Genomic DNA, 26569 nt, shown 5'->3' on the forward strand with positions numbered 1-26569 from the left:
AAGCATGAATGTGAGGGGGGAAAATATCACACGAAAAAATCAATGGCCTGCGGCAGGAACGGGATAATTATATCTCTTTTTACCAAATGATTAATGGGCGCAACAGGTGGTGTTGAGCTGCCCACTTTATTATGAGCATAAAGGAGTTGAGTTGCAAATAAAAAAAGATAAAAAACATACATACAGGTGAATTGATGATGATTACACGGGTCTCGATATTGGCAGAAAGTCAAAGAGTGTGGTCGTTTATTGAGCAGGCTTAATTGGGGTTGCCCCATTAGCGTCACTTTAGTTATTGATATTGATTATGCTTTCATCAAATTTCATGGTCAATTACATACACACAGGCTGACTTTTACTTCTGCACTAATGCATAGCCAATGAGTATGCTAAGTATTACAACCGGTTTGACTTACTTACATACATGTGATTTTCACTTCCCAAGTCAAGTGGTAATGGGTTTACATGACATATCTGGTTCGGGGAAACAACTCTGGAGTACACATTTTGTAATCATTCTCATGCTCATTTGTGACAGTGGTTAGATTTTCAAAGCCAAGATGATGAATGTGGTATCGGACTGGGATGCGATGAAAGCGTTATACTACATACTGATTTGATTGATATATAAGTACCGTAAACGGGGGGAACAATGATCACTTTTTTAATTCATTTTCAAATATTTCGGAAGGGGTTGCTTTTTTGTAACGCATAAAAGTTTTAAAATACTTACAGAAGTATTAAGAATGATCATTGATAGCAGAATATTTAAACGACTTTAGTGGCTATAACTAAATGTTTATTACAATACCAGATTTCGTGTTTCGGGATAAGGCCGGAACAAATTTCAAATCCTTCTTTTGTCACTCGGAGTTGGAACATCGTGAGGGGAGGGACAATAAAAAATAATGCAAAAAGCAAATAAATTGGAATAAATTGCACGGAAGCTTGTATGCAACGAAATTGTATACTATGTATATGTTGCACAAAACCTATAAATCAAGTAATTTTTCAATTCAATTCGATTCAATGAAATCAAGAAAACAAATGGTGAAATAACTCCCATCTTCTTAAATTTGTTTTTTAGTCTTGTAATCTTTCAGATATTGAAATTTTTTATTGGAATTTACATAAATTACTTCGGGTTTTTGGAAATTGCGAAGGAGGGGGGGGGGGGCGGGGTGTGACTAAAGAAGAAATTTATATTTGTTCCAGTCTAACTTTGATCACTATCGTTTTTACGTATCTCACCATTTTCAAAATTATTGTTTCGATTCTATTAAACACGGAAGGCTTAATACATTAAAAACTCTAATTTCCCAAGTAACCATAAGCATTAAGCCAAAACCCTGAATCAGCATTAATCAACATTTCTAATGCAAGTTACAGTTGCGTTCAAAAAAGAATGAAATCGCATGAAGCCGCGCACCCACTTCCAACTTTGACAAGCTGCCATTTCTCTCTCGGTTTATATTTTTTCATGAAAATTTCACACAATTTAGTTCAACTATCCAACTAACACTCCACAAAATTAGAAGTCTTTACAATGACAGAAAATTAAGATACAGCTATTTCCGTAAAAAAGAGAAATTTGGGGTTGCTTCACTAAATTTGCTGTATCTTCGACAATTTTTATTGAAAAATCTTGAAATTTTGTCCAAAAATGTAAAAATGTTTGATCTAATAACAGGCCAAGTTTCGTCAAAATCGATGAACGTGATCAAAAATGGTGCCGGATTGAAAATGAGATTCATTATCGCCCAGCAGATGATTTCATTCTTTTTTGGACGGATGTTTGTATGTAAAACATCGTAATCTATGTATTCTTGGTTTTTCTTTCACAAAACCAACATTTATCACAAAGAATGTTGTTAATTGATAGGAACTTCATTCTTACTTTGTTTAGAAATAGAAATTATTCCAACAGAGTTGGTATTGAAACAAAAGAGCGAATAGAATATTCGCTTTAATTGTGGATCAAATTTGTTTATCGGTATAATTAGCAGGTCATTACCGAAACTCTGTTCTTTTATTTTGAACCCTGTTGAAACATTTTCTCTTCCGAAATAAAGTACGAATGAAGTTCCTATCAATTAACAACATTCTTCGTGATAAATTTTGGTTTTGTGAAAGAAAAACCAAGAATACATAGATTACGATGTTTTCCATACAAACATCCGTCCAAAAAAGAATGAAATCGTCTGCTGGGCGATAATGAACCTCATTTTCAATCCGGCACCATTTTTGATCACGTTCATCGATTTTGACAAAACTTGGCCTGGTAATAGATCAAACATTTTTACATCTATGGACAATATTTCAAGATTTTTCAATGAAAATTGTCGAAGATACAGCAAGTTTAGTGAAGCAACCCCAAATTTCTCTTTTTTACGGAAATAGCTGTATATTAATTTTCCGTCATTGTAAAGACTTCAAATTTTGTGGAGAGTTAGTTGAATAGTTGAACTAGATTGTGTGAAATTTTCATGAAAAAAAATTAACCGAGAGAAAAATGGCAGCTTGTCAAAGTTGGAAGTGGGTGCGCGGCTTCACGCGATTTCATTCTTTTTTGAACGCAACTGTAGCATGAAATCAACATTTCTAATGCAAGTTGGCATTATATCAACATTCATAATGCTTTTAGTTTTATATAAGCATTATTAATGCATAGAAGCAATACAGAAAATTAGCACTAATGATAGCACTATGTGCACATATAGAGCTACTCTACAAAGTTAACAAGCATTAAGAGTGGTGTGACCCGGACAGTACTTGAAGTACGGGTTTTTTTCATCCACCTTATCAGCATCAAGAGTGGTCGAAATGGTAAAGGCACAAGGAAAGATAAAATCTGCTGCGGGATCCTCGGTTCGAGACTCATCAAATGTAATCCATATGTCAATTATATTCACTTCTGATTTCATAGAAGAATTCATTAAGCAGGCATAATTCTCCATTCAGCATGTTGATTGATGTTGTAGATAATAAGCGTGTTCAACAGCCAATTGAAATCGGTTTCAATCGATTTCGATTGGTAAATTGTTGTTCACTCAGCCAATGTTGTGATCGAAACGAATCCAATTGACGTTCAATGAAGCCAATCGAAATCGATCGAAACCAATCGAAAACGATCAAGCTCAGAGGCAGGATTCGTTTCTATCGATTTCTATTACACTAACACACATGCAGTTGTTTACTGTCAAAAACAGCTGTTTCGATTTGTTTTTAATTTCTGTCGTGCAGTGCAAGTTACAGTGGAGTCAACCGGTGCAGCGTCGGTGGTGCTGTGTCAGTGGTGTTGTGCCAGTGGTTCTGTGCCGGGGTGGTGGTGCAGTGCTAGCAGTCTGGTGTCAGTAAAATCAGTTGCTGCAGGGAGTCCGTGTTGATGTGGTCCGTCTTGGGTGGTGCGGTGCTGGTAGCATCCGTCGGTGCAGTGTCGGTGTTTCTGCGTTGGTCTCATCAGTCGGTGTGCTTGCTGCAGCAACTTCTTCTTCTTGCTGCAGCAACTGATCACAAAGTGTGGTGAAAGTATTTGTCAAATATGGTAAGATGCCAAATAAATTTGAAATTAATACCCTGAATTTTATTTCTTAATATCATGATGACATTTAATATTATGTTTGTATGTGGGATAGATGCTCAAGACCATTTCCCTGGCAATTTTATCATTAATTTCCAATTTTTGAAAAGGTGTTTCTGGCAAAAAATAGGCCTGAACATGTTGGTCGTTCACCAAATCCGGATAAGCAACAACAAAACTCGATTTGTTCTGTTCGCACATCCGTCGGACTTTATCGCGGTTGACATACTGACCCTTGCTTTAAAATCGGTTAGCGATTTCGGTTCGTGTACCCAATATAGATACCCATTCCTTGATGCTATGCCCCTTGGTATCTACCAGTGATTGAATTTTGCTGAGCATGAGTTGATCAACCATCTCTCGCTCAACGCTTTACTCGAAAGCAAAGGTTGCTTTGAGGCAGCGAAAACGACAAAACCGATGATGTATACGCTCTCAACATGGCCGCCTTCATGAAGCAATATACATTCGAGGCAGCGAATCCAAAAAAACCAAACGAATGGCTCTCACTCATCTCCTGTTAAACCGAATTCAAAAGGCAGAGCAAACCCGAGTCTCCTCGTTTGTGCCTGGATCGAATGCATGAGGTTTTTCTGCTATTGCTATTATTGCACAGCAACCGCACGCAGGCAGCTAGTTTTTTCATTTCTTTTTCTTCCCCCCTCTTTCACCATACGTTGCGGGCCGTGTAACGCAATAAGTTCGGTTGTTTTTGTTGTTGCCTCCCCGCATAGATCAGTATCATAAAATGACCGTTACTGTAATCTTTCTCCTGAGACACCCAAAAGATTACCCTAATGGTTATCAGATTATTCAAGTATGATTATATGAATCGTTTTGGGTATCGTTTGGACACACTTTACGATACAGTGAACGGGTTGTTAAGTAGAGTTACGATTCAACAATGATTCAAATGCAACGAACCGGTTGGATCATACATGTTATCTTTTGTTAATGATCTACCCATAAAACGAGGATGATACGATGTATCTTCAATTATTAATAATAAGATCAATAAAAATAAATAAAAGTTCGTGTTATTAGGGTTTGTTTATTCAACATTTAATCACAACATATTTTAAAAATCACACTACACCAAAAACGTACACTTAATAAGCGGTTCCACTGAGGCAGTATGTTTCCGAGATGCTGAGATGGTGCCGAGGATGTAGACCGGAAGGGTTGGTGTTACCTGTAGTGGCCAAAGTGTTGCTACCGTTTGCATCATCATTTTTCTGCGCTCCCGTCAGATTCGTTTATCGCAGTTCCAGTTGCGATTTTGCGCCCTCGTCTGAAGCTGCCAAAAATTGCTTTACAGCTCCTGGAAGAAAACATATTTTTAATATGCATCCTTTTTTGGTTACTATTATTTTAAGTATAAGTTACTCACCATCACCATCAGAGCAGGTGCCATCTCCGAACGTTCCGATTTCTTGAAAATAGTCCCGATGAGTCCCGGGAGATTTTTTCACAACCCGGGCCAACTCAGCCACGTGTTTTGACATGACAGCAGAAAAATTGATGGCGTGTTGCAAAAAAACTCAATTTGTTTTCAGGACCATTGATTGAATCTTTCAAAAATAATTCGTTATCGTTTTATCGCGTTGCAAAAATTATCTTTTTGGGTTTTAGAATATCAATCGTATCTTTCGGAAATAATAATTTTCCGTTCTAGCAAAGACACATTGAGCCAAGATGCTATTTGACACGTTACTATTAATGTAATCAGAATGGAATAATACGGACGTTTAGGTGTATCATACTTTACTATGCGGGATCAACCTTTGCGGTCGGCTCGAGTTATTCAAATTCAACAACGTAAATGAGTATGTGTGCCTCGTCTTCTTCATGCATCATGTAGCAACCGAACGTTGAGAGAGTTCGTTCGGGGCAGCAAACGGATAGTGTCTCTCAGAGCAGATCCTCCTCATGGGGGGAGGTTTGAATGAATGTATATGTATCGTCTCCTGTATAGCTATGCGAGGCCTCAAAGTGTGTATTTTGAATGCCTCTGATGAGAAAATTGGTGAGGATTTCAATCACTGGTATCTACCAAGTTTTCTGCCATTCCTTCAGCAGCTTTCTCAGCCGCTTGGCTATAGGTGAACATAATCGTCATCGTTCATAGAAAAGTTGCGCGATCACGACGTCGCATCTCAGCCTCAGCGTTTGCTGTCCGCAAAATTTGTGGACAAATGCTTGAAGCGCGCAGCCGAATAAAAAAATGAAAACAAACTAAGCGCATTAGTATTAGTGTCTGGCTGTTCATTCAGCAGCCTGATAGAAATCGATCGAAGTCAATTGGAAAAACAGCTGATCAACTGTCAATCCATTTCAATTGATTTCGATTGAGTTCTGTTGAACACACCTAATAATTAATTATTCTTTTGATTTTTGTTCATTTTAATTATTCAAAAAAATAATAATTAAGTAAACAAAAGGTGTTCTAAGTATGCATTGTTAATGCTTTTAAACGGCTTGCGAAAAATGACGTTTTGATGGTGCACTAATTCAGCATTTGTAATGCTTATTAAAGGCTATGTTGTGATAGCATTTAATCAGCCCGCTATTTCGCCTTTTTAGCAATAAATCTGCATTATTTACGCATATAGTGCAAAACAAGCATTAATACAGAGTTATATATGGGAGTATAGTGTTGATTAAAGGCTATGTTTTAGTGCTTATGGTTACTTGGGTTAATGTAAGGACTCCATACAATTTTCAACGTTTCCCAAGCAACCAAAAGTCTTGTTAAAAAGGTCAAAGACAGCTTAAGCAGCATAATCAATGTGCTGAAGTTCGTTTTATTCAGCCTAAAATTTAAGTTTTAATTGAAACTTTGAAGTTCCGTTACAGATTTGAACCGCCTTTTGTTCAGCCCACAAGTAATCGTTTAATCAGAAAGAAAAAAAACAAAAAAAAATCTGCTCTCCTCTCTTACTTTGGTCACCACCAGCTCATGTGGTGCTACCGGTTTCTCGGCTTCCATCTTTGTTCCTCCGATCACCTTAATTCATCTTACTTAATTGCTTTGTTTTTAATTTGTTCGCTGCTAGTTCTGCTACACATTTATATGATTGACTTAAAGGGTGATACGGTCAAAATTTGGTCAATATTAACTTGACGTATTACTTTCAATTTTGCATTTAAAAAACCTGAACACCCCTCATTTTGAAGGTGTGTGTGTGTGTGTGTGTGTGTGTGTGTGTGTGTGTGTGTGTGTGTGTGTGTGTGTGCGTGTGTGTGTGTGTGTGTGTGTGTGTGTGTGTGTGTGTGTGTGTGTGTGTGTGTGTGTGTGTGTGTGTGTGTGTGTGTGTGTGTGTGTGTGTGTGTGTGTGTGTGTGTGTGTGTGTGTGTGTGTGTGTGTGTGTGTGTGTGTGTGTGTGTGTGTGTGTGTGTGTGTGTGTGTGTGTGTGTGTGTGTGTGTGTGTGTGTGTGTGTGTGTGTGTGTGTGTGTGTGTGTGTGTGTGTGTGTGTGTGTGTGTGTGTGTGTGTGTGTGTGTGTGTGTGTGTGTGTGTGTGTGTGTGTGTGTGTGTGTGTGTGTGTGTGTGTGTGTGTGTGTGTGTGTGTGTGTGTGTGTGTGTGTGTGTGTGTGTGTGTGTGTGTGTGTGTGTGTGTGTGTGTGTGTGTGTGTGTGTGTGTGTGTGTGTGTGTGTGTGTGTGTGTGTGTGTGTGTGTGTGTGTGTGTGTGTGTGTGTGTGTGTGTGTGTGTGTGTGTGTGTGTGTGTGTGTGTGTGTGTGTGTGTGTGTGTGTGTGTGTGTGTGTGTGTGTGTGTGTGTGTGTGTGTGTGTGTGTGTGTGTGTGTGTGTGTGTGTGTGTGTGTGTGTGTGTGTGTGTGTGTGGGGGTGTGTGTGTAAAATGTTGCTTCTATTTTGATTTTGGAATTCACTCTTCAGTTGTCAAAATGCCGTCCAAGGAAGAAGAGCAGCGTATCAAAATTTTGCTCGCGCATCGCGAAAATCCGAGCTACTCGCACGCAAAGCTGGCAAAATCACCAAATCAACCGTTACAAATGTAATTAAAAAGTTTGGGGAACGTTTGTCGACAGCCAGGAAGTTTGGCTCGGGGGGAAATCGAAAACCGGAAGCCGCTGAGACGACAAAGAGAGTTGCCGGTAGTTTCAAACGAAACCCTAACCTCTCTCTGCGAGATGCCGCAAATAAGCTGGGTGTATCGTCTACAACCGGGCATCGAGCCAAAAAACGAGCCGGACTATCGACTTACAACAAGGTAGTGACTCCAAATCGCGATGATAAACAAAATACGACGGGCAAAGCGCGATCCCGGAGGCTGTACACGACGATGCTGACGAAGTTTGACTGCGTGGTAATGGACGACGAAACCTACGTCAAAGCCGACTACAAGCAGCTTCCGGGACAGGAGTTTTATACGGCAAAAAGAAGGGGAGGTAGCAGATATTTTCAAGCACATGAATCTGTCAATGTCATCCTGGAAGTAGCTTGTAGCGTTTCCCGTTACATCCGTATTTTCAACCTCTCTGCTTAACCCATTCGAGACGGCGACTTTTTTCGAACGCGTCCCCGAGGAGCGAAAATTTTTTATCCTTTGATTCGATCATTTTTTATTTCAAAAACATGAATACAATAAAATTTTCAAAATTTAATCGTAAATTCACAAAAAAATTGTCCATTGCACACCGTGTGTGCAGTCCGCTCCTCGAAATAAAATTATTAACCGCATTGCACATAAGGTGTGCAATGGGTAGAAAAATGAAAACACACCATTTTAAGCATGTTCATCATTCGTTTCAAAATTTTGTTTTGTTATAATAGAAAGAATATAATGCATAGAATATTATGTTATGTGGTTTGAACCAAGAATTAGTTTTTTTTTTACTTTTTCCAATGAAAATGTGTTTATTTTTATAATTTATGACTATGTTTTCAATTTTGTCGGTTGCAACCAATTTTTTCTTCTGTGGTTTTTTTTCTACCCTAGAACTATTTTAGATGTTTAACTTTTTAAGTCCATCTTACTTATTGCTGTAATAATTTAGAACTATATTTCATAAAAAAATATACATTGAAGAATCCTAGTTTTCATCACAAAATCTTGCGTATATTCTACTGAAAAAAACCTTGAAAGGAGGGTGATTTGTCAAGCTTTTTACGAAAACACTTCAAACGGATCGTTACAATTTCAATAATTTCAGTAAAATATATAATTTACTAGAAACTCATTGATTGGTTGTTCATGTCATGAAATTCAATGGGAAAAAAAATAAAGTGAATGATGATAAAATTGTCAGCGAACACCATATTATTTCATTTGTTTATTTTTGCATTTCAAATAAGTTGTTAAAAAGTAACTATTGATTTAAATTTTATTTTGATCATTCGTTTGATTGGAAAGCTTCCGTACATAATATTTCCAATTATATGATACAGATTTTAAGAACACTTTTGTGAAAGTAAAATTTACTAGAAATCTCCTGCCAAGGGCTAAAGAACCCATAGCACGCTCTAAAGTTTGAGGATTTAAAAATAAAACTTTACAATACGGTATTCACACCAACGCTATACACCAGGTTCTAGATGCATATCAATTTCAGTTATTCTCCCCTCACCATATAATAAACAATCATTGACCCACACTTCCACAACAGCAGCACAAATAGCCTGATAATGAGCTATTGTGCTAATGAGCGAAACGAAACTCAGTCTGCGCTGTTTAATTTTATAAGTCACTAGCTGATCCCGTACGAACTTCGTTTCGCTTTAAAACATTGGTACGTCAAAATGAGTTTAGAAAATGAACTCGAAACATTCTTTCGACAATTTTGGGGAAAAAAATCAACAGTGTTTAAAGTCGCTACTATTACTATTACTTGAAATTCAAATAAAAATTTATGTGAGAGTGTTTTCTTCTCGATCGGTTGCATAATCTAGACATTATGGCAGAAACATGTACTATTTGTTTGTGTGCACGACTCTTTTGCTTAAATTGGTATCAATTAACTGCCTCCAACAAAATTATTGCATAAAACACTGAACTTTCAATAAAACCCTCTTTTTCTGTCCCATGGCCCGAATTTCGATAATTGAAACCAATTTTACCAATTTATAACCCTCATCTAAACATTTTCATCTCAATCCGATGCATGATCACGACAATATCGCGAAAACAGTGAGCAACTAACATGGACGGCCTTTTTTTGACCACGATTCAAAACTTGACACCTGGAATCAATTATCTTTTCTGTTAAACTCCCATGTGCCAATTTTCATTACAATTCTATGCTCAATCAAGAGAATATCGTAAAAACAGTGAACAGATTATAACCCCTTTTGCCGACCCCTGAGTTAAGATTTGAAACCTGAAAGCAAAAGAGCGTCCCTCAAAACTCCTATGCGGAAATTTTCATCTCAATCCAATGTAGAATAACGTCAAAATCGCAAAAAACACTAAAGTTGGGTATGGACGACTCCTTCAGCCGACTTTTGATCCGCAATTCGAAACTTGAAATCGATTGCTCGTCTTTCAAAACACTCATGTGCAAATTTTCATCACAATCCGGTGTATAATAACACCAATATCGCAAAAACATTAATCAGTGAATATGGACGACCCCTTTGGCCGACCCCTGACCCTACATTTGATAACTGTAATCGATTGCTCGACTCTCAAAACACTCATGTGCAAATTTTCATCACAATCCAATGTAAAATAAAGCCAATATCGCAAAAACATTAATCAGTGGATATGGACGACCCCTTTTGCCGACCTCAAACCCTAAATTTGATAACTGTAACCGATTGCTCGTCTCTCAAAACACTCATGTGCAAATTTTCATCACAATCCGGTGTATAATAACACCAATATCGCAAAAACATTAATCAGTTGATATGGACGACCCCTTTGGCCGACCCATGACCCTGAATTTGACAACTGTAACCGATTGCTCGTCTCTCAAAACACTCATGTGCAAATTTTCATCACAATCCGACGGAAAATAACGTCAATAACGTGAAAACAATATTTGTCTTGTATGGACGACCCCCTTCAGAAGGGGTCGTCCGAAAATCTAAAAACATTTTTCATCATTCCTGGTCCTAATGAGCATCCATGCCAAATTTCAGATCTCTAGCTCTTAAGACGGCTGAGTCTATAGAGGACAAACAAACAAACAAACAAACAAACATACAGATAATTGCTTTTTATATATATAGAAGAAGAAGATTTTCATCCTCAGATATTTCGAAAATATTTTCAAAAATTTTTTTTTATTCACATTGAAACCAATGCCAGATTATGATTACCTATACTTTAAAGATCCTATTGGTTCAAGAGTTGCATAAAATGGTCCACTAGTTTATTCAAAATCATGAAAAAGGTATAACAACTTCCTTTGCACACACGGTGTGCAATCGGTCTCATAGCCTCGGAAAGTCATTGCACACACGGCGTGCAATCCGTCTCGAGTGGGTTAAGTGGAAGATAAGGAGATAGCTATGGTTTTAGGGCAATTCGGCGTTATTAGACAACATGTGCGTGAAAAGTTTGGAGCAAGCAGTGGATTTCCAGTCTACAGTGGCATACGGGGTGTGCATATGGAGTTGTCCAAGGAACTTCCGGCAAACATCTTCATTACACATTTCAAAGCACGAATCTACTACGAAGGCTTTAAGAATAGATGCTTTCATTGTAGAAGTGAAGGTCATCTCAAAACTGAGTGTCCGAAAATGGTCCGATCAAAACCTGGCGAAGTTTCTATAGCTACAAGTACTATCGCAAAAAATTGTTTAGCCATGTTCTCGCAAACGCAGCTGTACATACAGTTGCGTTCAAAAAAGACTGAAATCGCGAGAAGCTGCGCACCCACTTCCAACTTTGACAAGCTGCCATTTCTCTCTCGGTTGATATTTTTCCATGAAATTTTCACACAATCTAGTTCAACTATTCAACTAACACTCTACGAAATTAGAAGTCTTTACAATGACTGGAAACAAAGATTCAGCTATTCCCGTAAAAAAGGGAAATTTAGAATTGTTTCACTAAATGTGCTGTTTCTTGACAATTTTCATTGAAAAATCTTGAAATTGGATCCAAAGATGTAAAAACGATTGATCTAGTACCAGGCCAAGTTTCGTCAAAATCGATGAACGTGATCAAAAATGGTACCGGGTAGAAAATGAAGTCCATTATCGCCCAGCAGACGATTTCATTCTTTTTTGGACGGATGTTTGTATGAAAAATATCGAAATCCATGTGATTTCGGTATTTTCTTTCACAAAATCAGAATTTATCACAAAGAATGTTGTAAATTGATAAAATTTTCAATCGTGCCTTGTTTAGGTATAGAAAATGTTTCCACAGTGTTCAAAATAAGAAGAACAGAGTTTCAGAAATGACCAGCTAAATACACTGATAAACAAATTTGATACACAGCGAGAATTATAGTTATTCGCTCTTGTGTTTAAGTATCAGCTCTGTTGGAACAATTTCTATTTCTAAACAAAGCAGGAATGAAGTTCCTATCAATCAACAAGATTCTTCCTGATAAATTTTGTTTTTGTGAAAGAAAAAACCAAGAAAACATTGATTATGATGTTTTCCATACAAACATCCGTCCAAAAAAGAATGAAATCGTCCGTTGGGCGATAATGAACCTCATTTTCTACCCGGTACCATTGTTGATCAAGTTCATCGATTTTGACGAAACATGGCCTGGTACTAGATCAAACATTTTTACATCTTTGGACCGAGAGAGAAATGGCAGCTTGTCATAGTTGGAAGTGGGTGCGCAGCTTCTCGCGATTTCATTCTTTTTTGAACGCAAATGTACATCTGCTAAAACCGATGAGTTACCCGTTGTGATGATAACAATGCCGCTTCCAATAGCCAACTCGTCTTGAGTGACCCGAAGTTCCGTCCCTATTGCTACGAATACCCAACCGACTGTAGGAAATAACGTTGGATAGATAACCCAAGCAACCAAAAGTCTCGTTAAAAGGGTCGAACACAGCTTAATCAGCATAATCAAGGTGCTGAAGTTCATTTTATTCAGCCCAAAATTTAAGTTCTTATTGAAACTTTGAAGTTCCATTACAGATTTGAACGGCCTTCTGTTCAGCCCACAAGTATACGTTTAATCAGTGAAAACAAAAAAATAATTCTCCTCTCCTCTCTTACTTTGGTCACCAAATGGGCTGCAGCAGCCGGTTTCTTGGCATCCATCTTTATTCCTCCCATCGCCTCCTTCAATAGATCTTACTTAATTGCTTTATTTTTAACTTTATTCGATACTTGCCAGCACGCAAGCCAGTTCTGCTACACATTTATTTGATTCGGTTACTCAAGCAATCAAACAACCTAATGGAACAAATTAGTATTTCTACCAGATTTGAACCCGATCCTCCGAGATGATAGTCAAACACGCTGCCACGACGCTACGCCTAGATGTTGCCTTACCGCCAGCTAAAATTCAAAGTGGTTATAAGCTTCCTAGAATATCCGCAAGGGCAGCCAGCAGCAAAGACGCATGTTGATTATGACTAAGAAACATTACGAAACGGCGTATAAATCAATCATACGTTAAAATAATATCGGTTTTAAAAAAATGGAATTCCATGTTTATAACTGTTAAGCTGAAAATAATACAAATTCTTGAGTTTATCTTGATATTTAATGAATGAATTGCTTCAACTGACTTTCAATGTGTGATAAATTCGTGGTAAGTAAATACAGGTGGACGAAATTTTATAAAGTCAAAATATTTACTCTTTTCAAAAACAATCATTTGCGAGTTAGCTTTAAGTTGTTCTGAGTTGAAATTTCAATATAAATTATAATTTTAAACAATTTCCAAGCTCCAAATCATGATTTATTTATTATATGCCCTTTTGTGATGTTCGTTCACATTTCATATTCATGAAATGGCGGACATGTCTCAAAAAGGTAATTTGAGGAACTTTTTGGAACTTCGAGTCCATAGAAGGCTATTTGAGACCTATTTTGTAACTTTTATTCTGAAAAATGCGATTGACATGTCACAAAAAATGCTGTTTGAGGAACTTCTTGAAACTTGAAGTTCACAGAAGGCTATTTGATAATCTTCTTGGAATTGGAAGTTCACATAAGGCTATTTGAGACCTAATTTGTAACTTTTACACTGTGTGGGTGCGATTGACATGTCACATAAATGGCTATTTGAGGAACTTCTTGGAACTTCAAGTCCATAGAAGCCTTTTTGAGGAACCTTTTGTAACTTTCATGCTCACATTTGAGAAAATTCGGTACCAAATCCCTTTGGAACCTTTGTTCAGCAAAATTCGAACTTTGGAGGCACGAGTTTAAGTAGATATGAGACTTTTGGTTGCTTGGGAACTGTAGAGAATAATGATAGTTTGGTAGTGAAGATGATATGATAATTAAAATTATTAATCAAATGAATACGAAGTTATTTATTTTTGTTCGTTATTCGTTGCTTATGTTTTTTAGTAGTCACAGGCTCGCAAGGCCCGCAGCTAACCCCACTATCTCGCAGGAGGACCGTCGTGATGTTGCTGTTTTGGGTCCCGAACACCACCAGGACGTTGTTGCACTCCGCACGCCGCCCCTAACATGGAGAACAGACGCGTACGAAGCCCCCTAACTCATTCTGCATGCGACCAAAGCATCCACCGGGGTTGGGTACCCGATCTCCGCTAAGGTTGCTCGCACCCCAGCTAGCACCACGGGGAGGTAGAGAATCGGAGTTGCAGACAAGAGGTGATATGACCACTACCCGAGGGTTGGGTGTATGGGGTCTCGAGTTGCACATTGTCTACATCACTAGCCGAAGTTAATATTCGTAAATTCGTAAATAAAATATTTAGTGTGTACGTCAATTATGAATCCACCTACGGATGTTCGATTCTCGCATTAATATGAGTACCGCCATATCGTTCGTTAGACGAAATGTGAGAGAATTATTGAGCGCCAACAGGGGGCCGCCTATCGTATTTCTATATGTTAGTTAAATGGAAAGAGAAGAACGTTGAATATCGAGACTCGGAGGAGAGAATTCCGATCGACCGTGTTGGAGGCAGTTAGAAAAGAGTTGTTGTGTAGTACAGTCCGTTTTATCTATACTTCGCGGAATTATTGAAGGAAAAATTATAAAAACTAAAAGAATTTGTAGTTTACAGGAAATGAAATCGTTGAGAAGAACCCACCAGTCACGACACCGACTACAACTGCTGTCTCCGAAGAAGGTGATTCAAGTTATGAAGAAGAAACTGAAAAATCTGATAACGAATCCGATTCTGAACGAGAAATGGAAACTGACAAATCGAACCTCAAGCGAACCATAAGCGTTGATAGCCCGGATTCGGACAAGACCAAACCGAAAAAGAAAACCCAGAAGCGGAATGACAAGACGGTAAACGAAGGAAGTCCGATTGACACAATAGGCCGTCGGATACACGAGAAGGTATGGAGGAACAACAAGTGATCTTCATCAAGGACAGTTTTTATCCAAGGTTTTCAAAGCTAAGGTGGAACAAAATTTATCTGAATCTGTTTATTCAAACTTATCTAGTTTACCAAAATTTAGGCATTTTAATTGGATTTTTAAAAGTTGTAATAAGTTTTCGGAGGGTTTCGTTAAAATTTCAAAATAACATTCAACAAAAAAAATGAACGAAATACATTTTTATAATATAGCTATACGAATTTGATTGTCAAATTTTAAGCCTCAAGTAAATAAATGTTAATAAAAAAAAAAAACTTTGTAGTTTGGATAAAACCAAGCCAAGATCTACAATTATCTCATACATTATGATGATATTACAAGTTAGCATATTTATCTCGATATTGGTGGACCTCTCGGCAAAAACTTTTATACCAAAATATGTTCTGTGTAAAATTGAACGATTTTGCTGGAGACATCAAATGTCTATCTCTTCATCCCTGGGGGCTATTGATTTCGTACAGGTAGATTGATGTTTTGCTCCAATGTGCATTGGTTGAACGTGCTGTATATTGCGCTAAAAAACTATGAGCACGAAGAATGCAATTAAACTTTTCACAAAAAATTAAGTTACTGAAAAAGAACTGAAAACAAGTCCAAAGCTTGAATTTCATTGTCAAAATAGTGATTTTGACAAGGTGATTTTTTCAAAAAAGTTGTATTGGAAAGACGTTTCAGCTTTCCATATGGCACCTTTAAGCAAACGTAATGAATATTATCGCATAACTACCATCCCCCCCCCCCCCCCCCCCCCCCAGCTCCCAAAATAATACTGTGCCTAGGAGGTCTAGCCACTAGCGTATACGCTGGCGTGAGTCTGGTTTTGGTATGCTAGGCGTAATGGGTTCGATTACGGGTATCGGCAGGAAACTTTTAGGTTCAAATCACATAAATGGTCAACAGGTAAGATGTGCTTCCTTGAAATTCTCATATATAAGAATATTCAATCAGTTTTCCAGGTCAGCTAAATATACACGGATACCGGAATTCATATAGTAAACTAGCCCACCTGATTGACTTGTTCTTCCAAAATATACTTCCATCAACATAAGTAATACATTTACTCGATAACAGATCAAACGAAGCCATTTGGTTCGGATATAGTGTAAGCTGCATTGGAAATTTGTCGAACTAATTGATCTAAACAATGCATGTAAGCATATACTTAGGCAGAAACTTAGGTGAATCCATGCACCCATGGTGGATAACCAACATATTTAGGTACTAAACCCAGCTAAATTGTGACCAGACACTAGGTTTACGAAGTTCTTGAGCTTTAACTACGATTAGTGCTGGATAAATTAGGAATAAGCATTTATTTCTAGCTGTCTTGTATGAGGAACGGAAAGGTATAACCATTTCATGTTGTTGCAAATTTGCAACAATTAATATTTAGTCTCCTATCCTAAATCCTCGAAATATGAGAAAATAGTATTTTTTCATTATTTTTCCCTTCATGTACTCATCATCGCGCACTATTGAGAATTTTTTCAAGAAAAAATAAAAAATCATGAAATGAAGGGTTAATAATAAAATGTAAAGTTTTTTGATTATAAATAAACTTGAATTGAAATCAATGGCACTCAAATCATTGATGAGTTTTGAACAGAAACGAAGCTTTTTATACCCCAGGGTTTGACAAATTCAAAAGTAACCCCAAATCGACTCAGTCTAGTGTCACAAAGTTACACGGTCACATACTCAAATGGAGCTTGACAAAAAAAAATATAAATGACATATTTAAAAAAAACCTGTTTTGCATACAATTTTAAATGCAACTTCTTGTTTGCTATTTTCGGAAGGTACCTATGTGGTAATTCCAATCTTTCCGTACTTTGTACGTCGAACCGATGGTTGATACATAACGCACTTGTTAAAAATACTCTAGAGGGCCCTAAGTATAAGTGAGATATCGCCTTCATATGCCACGATTTCCGTTTTTTTATTTGAATTTAGGTGAATGAGATTGAAATAGCACATCTTATTTTAGCCTCATCAAGGATCAGATGTATTTTTCTGGCTGTTCAGACGGTAACGGTTCCAGTACGGAAATTGTGAATAATGCTATATCCAACTTGAATCGTGTCATTCCGGTTAAAAGAGTGTCTAGTGCTGTCGGTTAGGCTTATAATTTATAGCTATTCTTTTTGTATCCAAAAAAGAGGCGACACTCTCAATGAAGTCATTAAGTCTAACAAAAAAAAAACAATTAATGGTGGAAACAACATACTTGCTACATCATTCACACATTTAGAAGATGCATGAATGAGTTGCAGATTTTCATTCTCCTACTATGTTGATAACATTTCCGTTAACAGAATCAGTTCTAAAAGTTTTGTCAACTAAGTAGCATATCAGGCCACAAAATAAGTGAGCATGGTAGTTGATTTATTGAAAACAGTGCGATAACTTAGTGTTGAGAACCAATTTGAGTGATTTTATAAAATTTTTGTTAAAGTTATATCGAGTTATATCCAACCATGGAACCTCAAAAATCAGTTGTTAGTGAAATAATGAGTATTTATAAGCATGTGTTCGACGATTTGGCGGACAAACGAACAGATAAACTTCCGTTCATGCAGAATCCGATATGGTTGGTTGCAGCTGTGCTGATTTACTTCGGACTAATCTATCTTTGGATTCCAAGGCAAGTTCAAAAACTGAAAAGAAACTGATCATATGTCTAAAAATATTTGATTTTCTTTACGATTGTTATGTCTAGATTTATGAAATACCGAAAACCGTACGAGTTGCGTTACATAATGATCGGTTATAATGCCTTCCAAGTGATTGCTTGTACTTTGTTGGTGAGACACTTTTTCAAGCACGGTTGGAGCTTCACCTATCTTTACACCTGCGTACCCGGAGATTATTCTAACAATCCTTCGGCTGTTGGATTCATGTATGGAGCCTATTTCAATTTCCTACTCAAAGGAATCGAACTGCTCGATACGGTGCTGTTTGGACTGAGAAAGAAGCAGAGTCAGATCAGTTTTCTGCATGTGTATCATCACTCGTGCACCCTGATTTGTGCGTGGATTTTCACAAAATATTTTGGAGGTTAGAAGACATTCGATTTTGATGACTGGGATGAAACTGATCCTTTACTTATTTCAGGCTCAATGATGACATATACCATTATTGTTAATTCAATAGTGCACATTTTTATGTATTCGTACTACCTTTTGGCAATTTTCGCTCAACAACTTCCATTTAAACTAACAGCGGTCAAGAAATTCATCACAGTGATTCAGATTGTAAGTATTTCAGTTAACTTTTGATAAGTTTTGAAAAGGTAGTCGGTAGGGTATAAAAAGTATTTGAGGAGATTTTTGAAAACCTATTTTATTTCTAGGCTCAACTTATAAGCATTCTGGTCAACGTAGGATTTGCAATGCGAAAAAATTGCCCGATTCCCTCGGCTATGGTTTTTATCTACCTTCCATTCATGGTGGTACTTTTGTCGTTGTTTTTCAACTTCTATTTCACCACCTATCGGAGACCCAAACGGGAGCTTGCCAGTGACAGCAGTGCGACAGGAAACCAAACCATCGACACCAGGAAAGATCAATGAAGTAGGATTGTGGAAGTTCGAGAAACTAATTGTTTGTAAAAGTGATAAGCTGTTCAATTGATGCGGAACAAAAAACACCTTAATATAGAGATAAACAACGTATATTTTGTCTGTTTGTATAAAGTTCATAAAATGTTTAGAAGTTCCTTCCTTCGGTCCTAATTGTTTGAAAATTATTGCACGTACCTTTTAAAGAAATCCCTTCCTCAAAACCAGTAACTTACGAGGTGATCTCTACCGCCCTTCGGGGGGCGTTGAGAGCCGGCAAGGGGACAGTGAAAAAGCTCAGAACTACAAATTTTTGTTGTATTTTCATACATATTTGTGCGGAAATACTCTAAGGGGGCGGTGAGCTCTAAAATATTGAGACAGGGGGACGGTGAATGAAAAAAAATTGAAACCACTTTTCTAAATGATTATTGCTTCAACTTCACCACTTAAAGAATTTGTGTTTAAACAAGGCCGGACTAAGGAGAACTAGAATACCAAACATATGAAATCAAATTATCAAATCTGTCTCTTCCCTTTGGACTCGGAAACTACTGAACCGATTTGCGTGAAATTCCTATAATAGTTTGAGTCCCTTCCCACTCTCTGAAAGAAACAAAAGAAACATGTTTGAATATCTCGAGAACCGGTCATGCGAATGGAACCTAATTTGGTATAGGAGTGTATTTGATTACGAAAAATGTTCCTAAAATGGTTTGGTACTCCTCCCTCTTTCCAATGCGGAAATAGAAGGAGGGGAGGGGGGATCTTATACAATTTTTCGCACAACTCAAGAACTAATCATTCAAATGGATCCAAATTTGTCATGTGAGGTGAAACTAGGCCTTCGACTAGCTCAGGACTCCAGCCAATCTCAGGGTCGGCTCGTCGTAGCTAGGAAATACTTACCAACCTGATCGACCTTCGCTTCCTCCCACCCCGTTATAACCCGTATTTGAGGCTTCTCGGTGCACGCAATAAAGAACCAAAATCTTTAAGGGGCAATTAAAAATTATTTGTATTGAATAAAAGCAAGAAAACTTAGGAAAAGACGATCTAATTTATTATTTAAAAAAAAAACCTTTTCTTTGACTCACTGCTTATCTGCTTCTGGACCCGTCGGTGCTGCCGGACATCTGCTGGAACTCGCTGCCGTGGTACCACGTGTCTGGAACTTGAAGTTTCGCCGGGGATACTAATACCCTGGCGTGCTGTCAGGGCTTCTTTTTCGGCCTCGGATTCCCTCAGAAGGGCCAGTCAGACGCTCTTGACTTGCTTCGACCCAGGCCTATTTCTGAGAGGGAGATGGTGGATGAAAACCGCAGTTTTCACGGTTGGTCCTTGGCCGTATGTTGACGGACGGCCGGTGTCTTCAGCCGTATGTTGACGAACGGCTGTTCGACCCTCTTGGAACGCACTAGGCACTCGATTATACACCGTGCCTGTTGCAATTTTCACTTGCACTTGCACCACCAAGCTCTTTACTTTTCACGACGCTTGGATAGCGGAACTGGTTGACGAATTAAAATAAGCGCGCACGACTGTCGGACGACTTGCGGACTCGCGTTCCCAAGGGATAAAAGAGGCCAGCCCATTGGTGCGTCGGCCTTTTATCAACTCCCCCGGTACGACCAATCAGTGACGTCGACGATCCTGATTGGGCCACGTCATCCCCTTGGTGTTTCCGCATGTGGCGCGGATTTCGTATGTCGCGGATGGTGTCTCGGCTAAATGGGTTGGCATAACAGTAGAGTCGCCCTAATCTGCTACACTGAGATAAATGATTGCTATCCTCCTATTTGCTAATGCAAATTGCCCAAACTATACTAATGTATTTAAATGTAATTTATATAATTCAATACTTTAATGCGTGAATATGTACATTTACCTACATTTTATTTGATTCGGGACAAAACTGACACCGAAAGGCATAAAATGCAGGTTGTAACTGAGTAGGAGGTTACATGCGTAGGTAGAATATTTTAGAAATTGTTTGAGACTCCTCCCTCTTTATAGTGCGGGGATTGAAAAAATCGAAAACTTATCAAGCAAATATTAACAAATTGTACATGGGTGGTTATTTCGGGTACGAGAAATGTTTCTATGATTATTTTAGACCCCACCATCTTTGATTGGGGAGATACAAAGGGCGAGAAATTGTATGGAAGACACCCTGGTCTTCCATACAATTTGTTGCATTTTTAGAAAACAAATAATGCAAATGAATCCAAATTCACATAAGCAGATATGCTACAAGTAAAGTTTCAACGATGTTTGAGACCCATCTGTCCTTCCTCTGCGTGGATAAGAAGGGGGAAGGAGATCTCCCATACAGAGTTATGCGTTACTCTTGAACTAATCGAAAAAAAAAACCAATTTATCATGGAGAAAGTACGAGTACGAGAAATGTTTTTTTTTTATGTTTCGAGACCCTCTCTCCAACGGGAAGAGGGGAATGAGGAGGAAGCTTTTCATACAATATCTTTGGATCACTCGAGAACTTATTACTTAAATTCAATAGTAGAGGTTATTTGAGCAGTTCCTTCTCAGCCTCCAACGAGACCGATCGCTTTTGTATTCGGTCCTCGCTAGACAAAGGCTATTGTTTTTCGAACTGAAAGTATAAAGTGAGAGTGGCGCGATGAGTCCGTCGCCTGGTGAACCCCCCGATAGGACAATACCAACATGGATGGATCGCAAATGTGTTGTTACCAGGCGGCTGCAACGTTACACGATTTGTCTATGTATCGTGTGACCTACATCTTTTAAATCTGAGAGATGTGCTCCATACGGTTTGAAAAGCGTTGCCGCCGCCTGGTTGTTACTTGCCACGAAGCCCTAGAAATGGAAGAAAAAGTGTTGTTGGATGAGTTGTCGCCCCAAAAAGTGATTGACGTACGTAGAATAACCAAGAAAACGCCCACTGGAATAATTGGTACATCCACACTGATACTTACTGTCAGTAGTACCGTCATTCCGGAATTTGTCCACTTTGGATTTCTCCGAGTGCGAACTTGGCTGTACTACCCGCTGCCCCTACTGTGTAGGAACTGTTTAAAGTACGGACGCACGAAAATTAATAGCACCAGCCCTCTTTCGTGCAGTAAGTGTAGCTCACAAAACCATAACAGCGAGGACTGCAAGAATCACCCATTCTACGGGAATTGTGAACAAGCCGCCGACCGAGGATAGCGTTTAAGTCTTCTAAGCCAGAGGTCATGAGATCGAGTCTCGGTCACGGCATACATAGTAGGGTATTTCGGGGGAATATGCACCTGCTAAGGGAAATGACCGAGTATGCGGAATACATAAGCTGAACACCTAAATACATTGCAACTTGTGCTTAGTATTTCTATTTTCTACTCATATTCTGCCAATAATATTACTTTTTATTGTAAAAACTATGAAAATATTAGATTTTTTACAGACGCCTTTAAAAGCAACCTTGGAAATCATTGGATGTTAAACGCCCCAGTGTAGATAAATGATGCCTCCAAACATTGGATCAAAACGACTCAAAAACAACACAATATTCACAGTGAAAATAAATTAATTCTGTTATTTTGTTCGGAAAAAACTGAAAAAAATTTTTTTTCCAAATTTTGTTACCGGTTGAGCGTCTTGCCCTACATCACCACATTCAGAACACTCAGGAAAAGCGGAGGTGGGTGTGAACGCACTCCACTGAAGCTTAGCTAATTCCTGAATGTAGGCAATAGTCAAGGCATTGAGATTCGATATTTAATAAAATATCGACTAGCTTTTTTGTACATTCCTAATTCGATAAATGTCTCATATAATATAATTTAATTCATTAGATATTTGGATAAAAATAAATTAATTGTAATACTAAAATAACACAAGCTAGCAAGGGACTCCCAACGGTCAATTTAAAAGCACGACACATTTCAACTACAGACTCACAGCAACATCATACAAGGAACAGGTTAAAAGGCCTTTTTATTGGTAAAGGTTGGACATGAGCAAGGAAAAACGAAAATAGATTTGTATGAAAGGAAAATATAAGAGGCAGCAGGCTGATATGCGATTGATACACGTCCTTTCCGCTGCAGAACGCAGAACTGTGCACATCGCAACCACATCACAGTTTTTTTTAAATTTAAAGTGCGTTAAAAGTGGAAAAAGAGCTACATTGTGAATTGAGCGAAAATCAGGTAGCTTAAAGCGAGTGTTATCCCTTTAGACGCAATTCTAAGACCTGTTTGTCCTAGGGCCCATTTTATTCCCTTGGCTGATAGCCAGAGCAAAGTGAGGTTAGGCCAGGCTGTCTGAGGTGCAGCTTCCACTAGGAAACACCAAGGATTGGTTGGTCCGCCACACTGAGCAACCAGCTTGGCCCCGAGTCATCCAGCCGAACGTTATTCCGGTCAACCGTAGGTGTAGCTCACCGCAGGTTGAGCCAGCGGCAGGTTCTACCATCTGTGGACATAGCAACCAAGCCATCCAAAGTCATGCATCCAAGCCGGCCAAGTCAAATCACCTGGTCGTTCGCCTAAACGATATTCCTCCAGCGAATACCAAATGGTTGCTAGAACGAACACCCTCCTCTCCAACCTGACGGGCAACGAAATCCCACCGATCTGCCCCAGACCAGAACCTCGTATTAGTTTCTGGAACGATAAAACTCCCACAGTAAATTTAAGCCTGATGCGAGTTATTAAAAAAAATGATCCCCCAACAATCATTCAAGCCCACTTTAGACAGCTTGTGGAACATAAATTTGGCCACCTCCCTCACGCATACACAGATGGTTCCAAAACCAACAACGGCCGAGTCGGGAGCGGCGTATACAATGGTAACAACAATCTAAGCCTACCTATCCCATCGCAATGTTCGGTCTTCAGCTCCGAGGCGTTCGCAATACTAAAAGCAGCTGAAACATACGATCCAAAAACTGTCATCTTCAGCGATTCTGCCAGTGTGCTCTCCGCCTTGTTACACGGCAACATTAAGCACCCTTGGCTACCAACCATCACCAAAATAGCTCTCCAAAAGCAAATCACCCTTTGCTGGGTACCGGGGCATGCCGGAATCCCCGGAAACGAAGCCGCCGATCGACTTGCAGCCGCAGCCACGCTTTCGGATCCCCCGCCGATAGCCATTCCTCAACAAGATGCCCTCAACTTCATAAGAAGGTCCCTACAAGAATCCTGGGACATCGAATGGAACTCCAATCTCCATGCAAAGTTGCGTGAAATAAAAAACTCCACGGTTAAATGGACAGACAGACCGACCCAAAATGAAAGAAGGGCTCTTACCCGCCTCCGTATCGGCCACACTCGCCTCACACACGAACATCTTTTGACAAAAAGCCACCCTCCAATCTGCCCATGCTGCGACACAGAAATCACCATCAAACACATCTTGGTTACATGCCCTCAATACCATCTTATCAGACAGACCTGCCGTCTTGCAACAAGCCTAAGGGAAATTTTAAGTAACTGCCCGGAAGAAGAGACCTTCGGAAAGCCAAACTTTTGCATAAAGTCTGAACTAAAAACCACTCCAAATGACCCTAATGGGTTAAACACCATTTTCATCGAGGAAGAATGACCGAAATGGGTTAAACTCCTATCAAAAACAAAAAAAAAAAAAAACTAAACGATATTCTCCTACCATACTTCCAACCGTCAACCACCAGTGCCGCAACCAAAGGTACTAGCCAAACCACCTGGTCGTAGTTACCAGGTCAACCATCGGTAATCCCGCCATCACACGAAATCAGGCCTAATCCCGTCGTAGCAGCGTTCCAGCACCAGCCGGCTTACACACCACACCATACACTTTACACAGGTTTGTAACAATACAATTACTTAACGAGAAGACCGGTGTTTTTCTGCTGTCCAGTGAAAGTCCCTGTTTTGCCCAAGACCGCCCTCGAAGGCCTCCGTTGCCGTCGAGTGCCAGTCAAGTCGCCTAAAAAGAGGCCGATGTAGTGTCCACCCCGGATCAGTTCTCGTGGCTCTAGACCAAGAACTGGGGGGATTGCTCTTTGGTCGAGGTCCCTCCGACATAGATAGTATTAGTTTATCTACACCAAAAAACAAGTGATTTGTTAGCATTTCTCATTGAAAAAAGGAATTTTATTGAAATTTTTGACATTATTTTGAACTGTGTCAGTTTCAACGAAATTTCTCTGCTGTTTTTGGCGACGAATTCAGCGAACCGATTCGATTTTCAGTGCACGTTTTTCACTCAAACCCAATCAAAAGTTGTAATTATTTGTTTTTGATATTCGACTGAGTTAAAATTTTGTAAAATTGGATGATAAACGGCTTTTCAGTCAATTTTTAAAATCAAAACGATTGTTATTTATTACTGTCCAGACGTTTCGGCTATTTATTGTAGCCTTCTTCAGTGGAAAATAATTGTCAGGTTCGTTTCTTGTCTAGTTTCTATTGTAGCTAAAGACCAATGGTTGAATTTTCTGTGTGAAAATGCTGCATCAGTAAGACCGCAACTTCTTCTCTGTCAAATGGTGAAGCGTTGCGGTCTTACTGATGCAGCATTTTCACACAGAAAATTCAACCATTGGTCTTTAGCTACAATAGAAACTAGACAAGAAACGAACCTGACAATTATTTTCTACTAAAGAAGGCTACAATAAATAGCCGAAACGTCTGGACAGTAATAAATAACAATCGTTTTGATTTTAAAAATTGACTGAAAAGCCGTTTATCATCCAATTTTACAAAAGTTGTAATTATTATGCATCCTAATGATAATTTAGGACTAAGCAAAGAAGAAAATCAATGAATCATTTCGATAGTTGGTCTGTATTCATGGAAAACTGCACTCCAATATTTAGAATTAAACGCGTGGTTTTGTTCACATCTTACCGAACAGCACCTTGAGAGGAGGGCGATTTGTCCGAAAATTGGTGGGGGCAGTTTGATCGGTTATTTAAAATTTAATAAATCTTCAATTTACAATTAAATAACAATTTACCACAGTTTTTCATCAATTGATAATTCGAATATATAATTTGAACAACCAATAAAATCAATGGTAAGAATGTTTTAAGGGATCATCATGGTGTAAAAGCCTATTCCATTTGATCACTTTTTACAACTTAAGTGATGAATAGTCCCCAAAAAATTTAATTTGATTGTTATTCGTGTCTAAATGAATATCTGGTAAGGATTTTTACTAAAATTACATGGTATTGATTTTAAGAACACATTTGTGTAAAAAGAATCCACTTAAAATTTCGCAAATCTTTTAAATTTATCAAAATATAGTTGCTGGCATTTTACCCCGCAAGGGCGTTATAGACAGAAGTACCCTACTCTTTCTGTGGGCTGGTGGTGTTAGCATTAGTAAGATGCTAACCATTATATCCTTGAAAGATGTACGCTTTAGTCTTAAGTAGAATACAGATCTCTTCAAAGAAACATGAAGTTTCACTGAGATCCTATATGTGTGTGTAAAACAGCTAACAACCAACATTCGCCAGCATTCTAAAGACGGCGGACTAACACCAACCTAAAACAAAGAAAATAGAAAATCGCAACCAACAGCCACGAAACAACAGACCGAAGAAAAATACTACCAATGCATTTTGAGGGTGATACGCTTAGAACATAAGGCAAGGAGGAATTTTATGAATTTACAAACTCAAAAAAAATCAAAAAATCATACAAGGTTTTGATTCATTCTGATGTAATATTTCGACTTTTAAAAATTATACGTAAAGAAGCTTAAAACAAAAACTAGGATGGTTTTTGTTTCTTATTCAAATGAACTTAAGGAATTAAACATATTTCAGCTCTTGTGGAGGTTTAATAATGATTATATAGTGGAAAAATAGAGTGGTTTTGTATGCCCCCATCATGTTTGTAAAATGCCTCCATCCTAAAATCACAGGTTAAAAAGAATAAATAAATGATTTTTATCATAAAACCTTCAAATCTAAGCTCTGAATGACATGT

At 38.5% G+C, this 26569-nt stretch overlaps 2 protein-coding genes across 5 annotated transcripts in view; both read left to right on the top strand.

Annotated features, from left to right (window-relative positions):
• Positions 1-26569, top strand: part of LOC129751256 (cardioacceleratory peptide receptor-like) — a 305152-nt gene that overhangs the window by 17738 nt on the left and 260845 nt on the right. The gene's annotated exons all lie outside the window — the stretch shown is intronic.
• LOC129752997 (elongation of very long chain fatty acids protein 4-like) lies at positions 17543-18629 on the top strand. Its single transcript, XM_055748790.1, has 4 exons — positions 17543-17702; positions 17778-18115; positions 18173-18312; positions 18411-18629. Exons 1-4 carry the CDS (start codon positions 17569-17571, stop codon positions 18627-18629), a joined length of 831 nt encoding a protein of 276 aa, XP_055604765.1. The 5' UTR covers positions 17543-17568.

This window comes from Uranotaenia lowii, chromosome 3 (genome assembly GCF_029784155.1).
Source record: "Uranotaenia lowii strain MFRU-FL chromosome 3, ASM2978415v1, whole genome shotgun sequence".
In the NCBI taxonomy this organism is placed as follows: Eukaryota; Metazoa; Arthropoda; class Insecta; order Diptera; family Culicidae; genus Uranotaenia; species Uranotaenia lowii.

What these genes read in the sequence shown, in the direction of transcription:
- LOC129752997 (XM_055748790.1), top strand. Translation starts at nt 17,569, where the DNA reads ATGAGTATTTATAAGCATGTGTTCGACGATTTGGCGGACAAACGAACA. An exon ending in ATCTATCTTTGGATTCCAAG is followed by an intron (nt 17,703 to 17,777) that starts GCAAGTTCAAAA and finishes TGTTATGTCTAG; the next exon opens with ATTTATGAAATACCGAAAAC. An exon ending in TCATCACAGTGATTCAGATT is followed by an intron (nt 18,313 to 18,410) that starts GTAAGTATTTCA and finishes TTTTATTTCTAG; the next exon opens with GCTCAACTTATAAGCATTCT.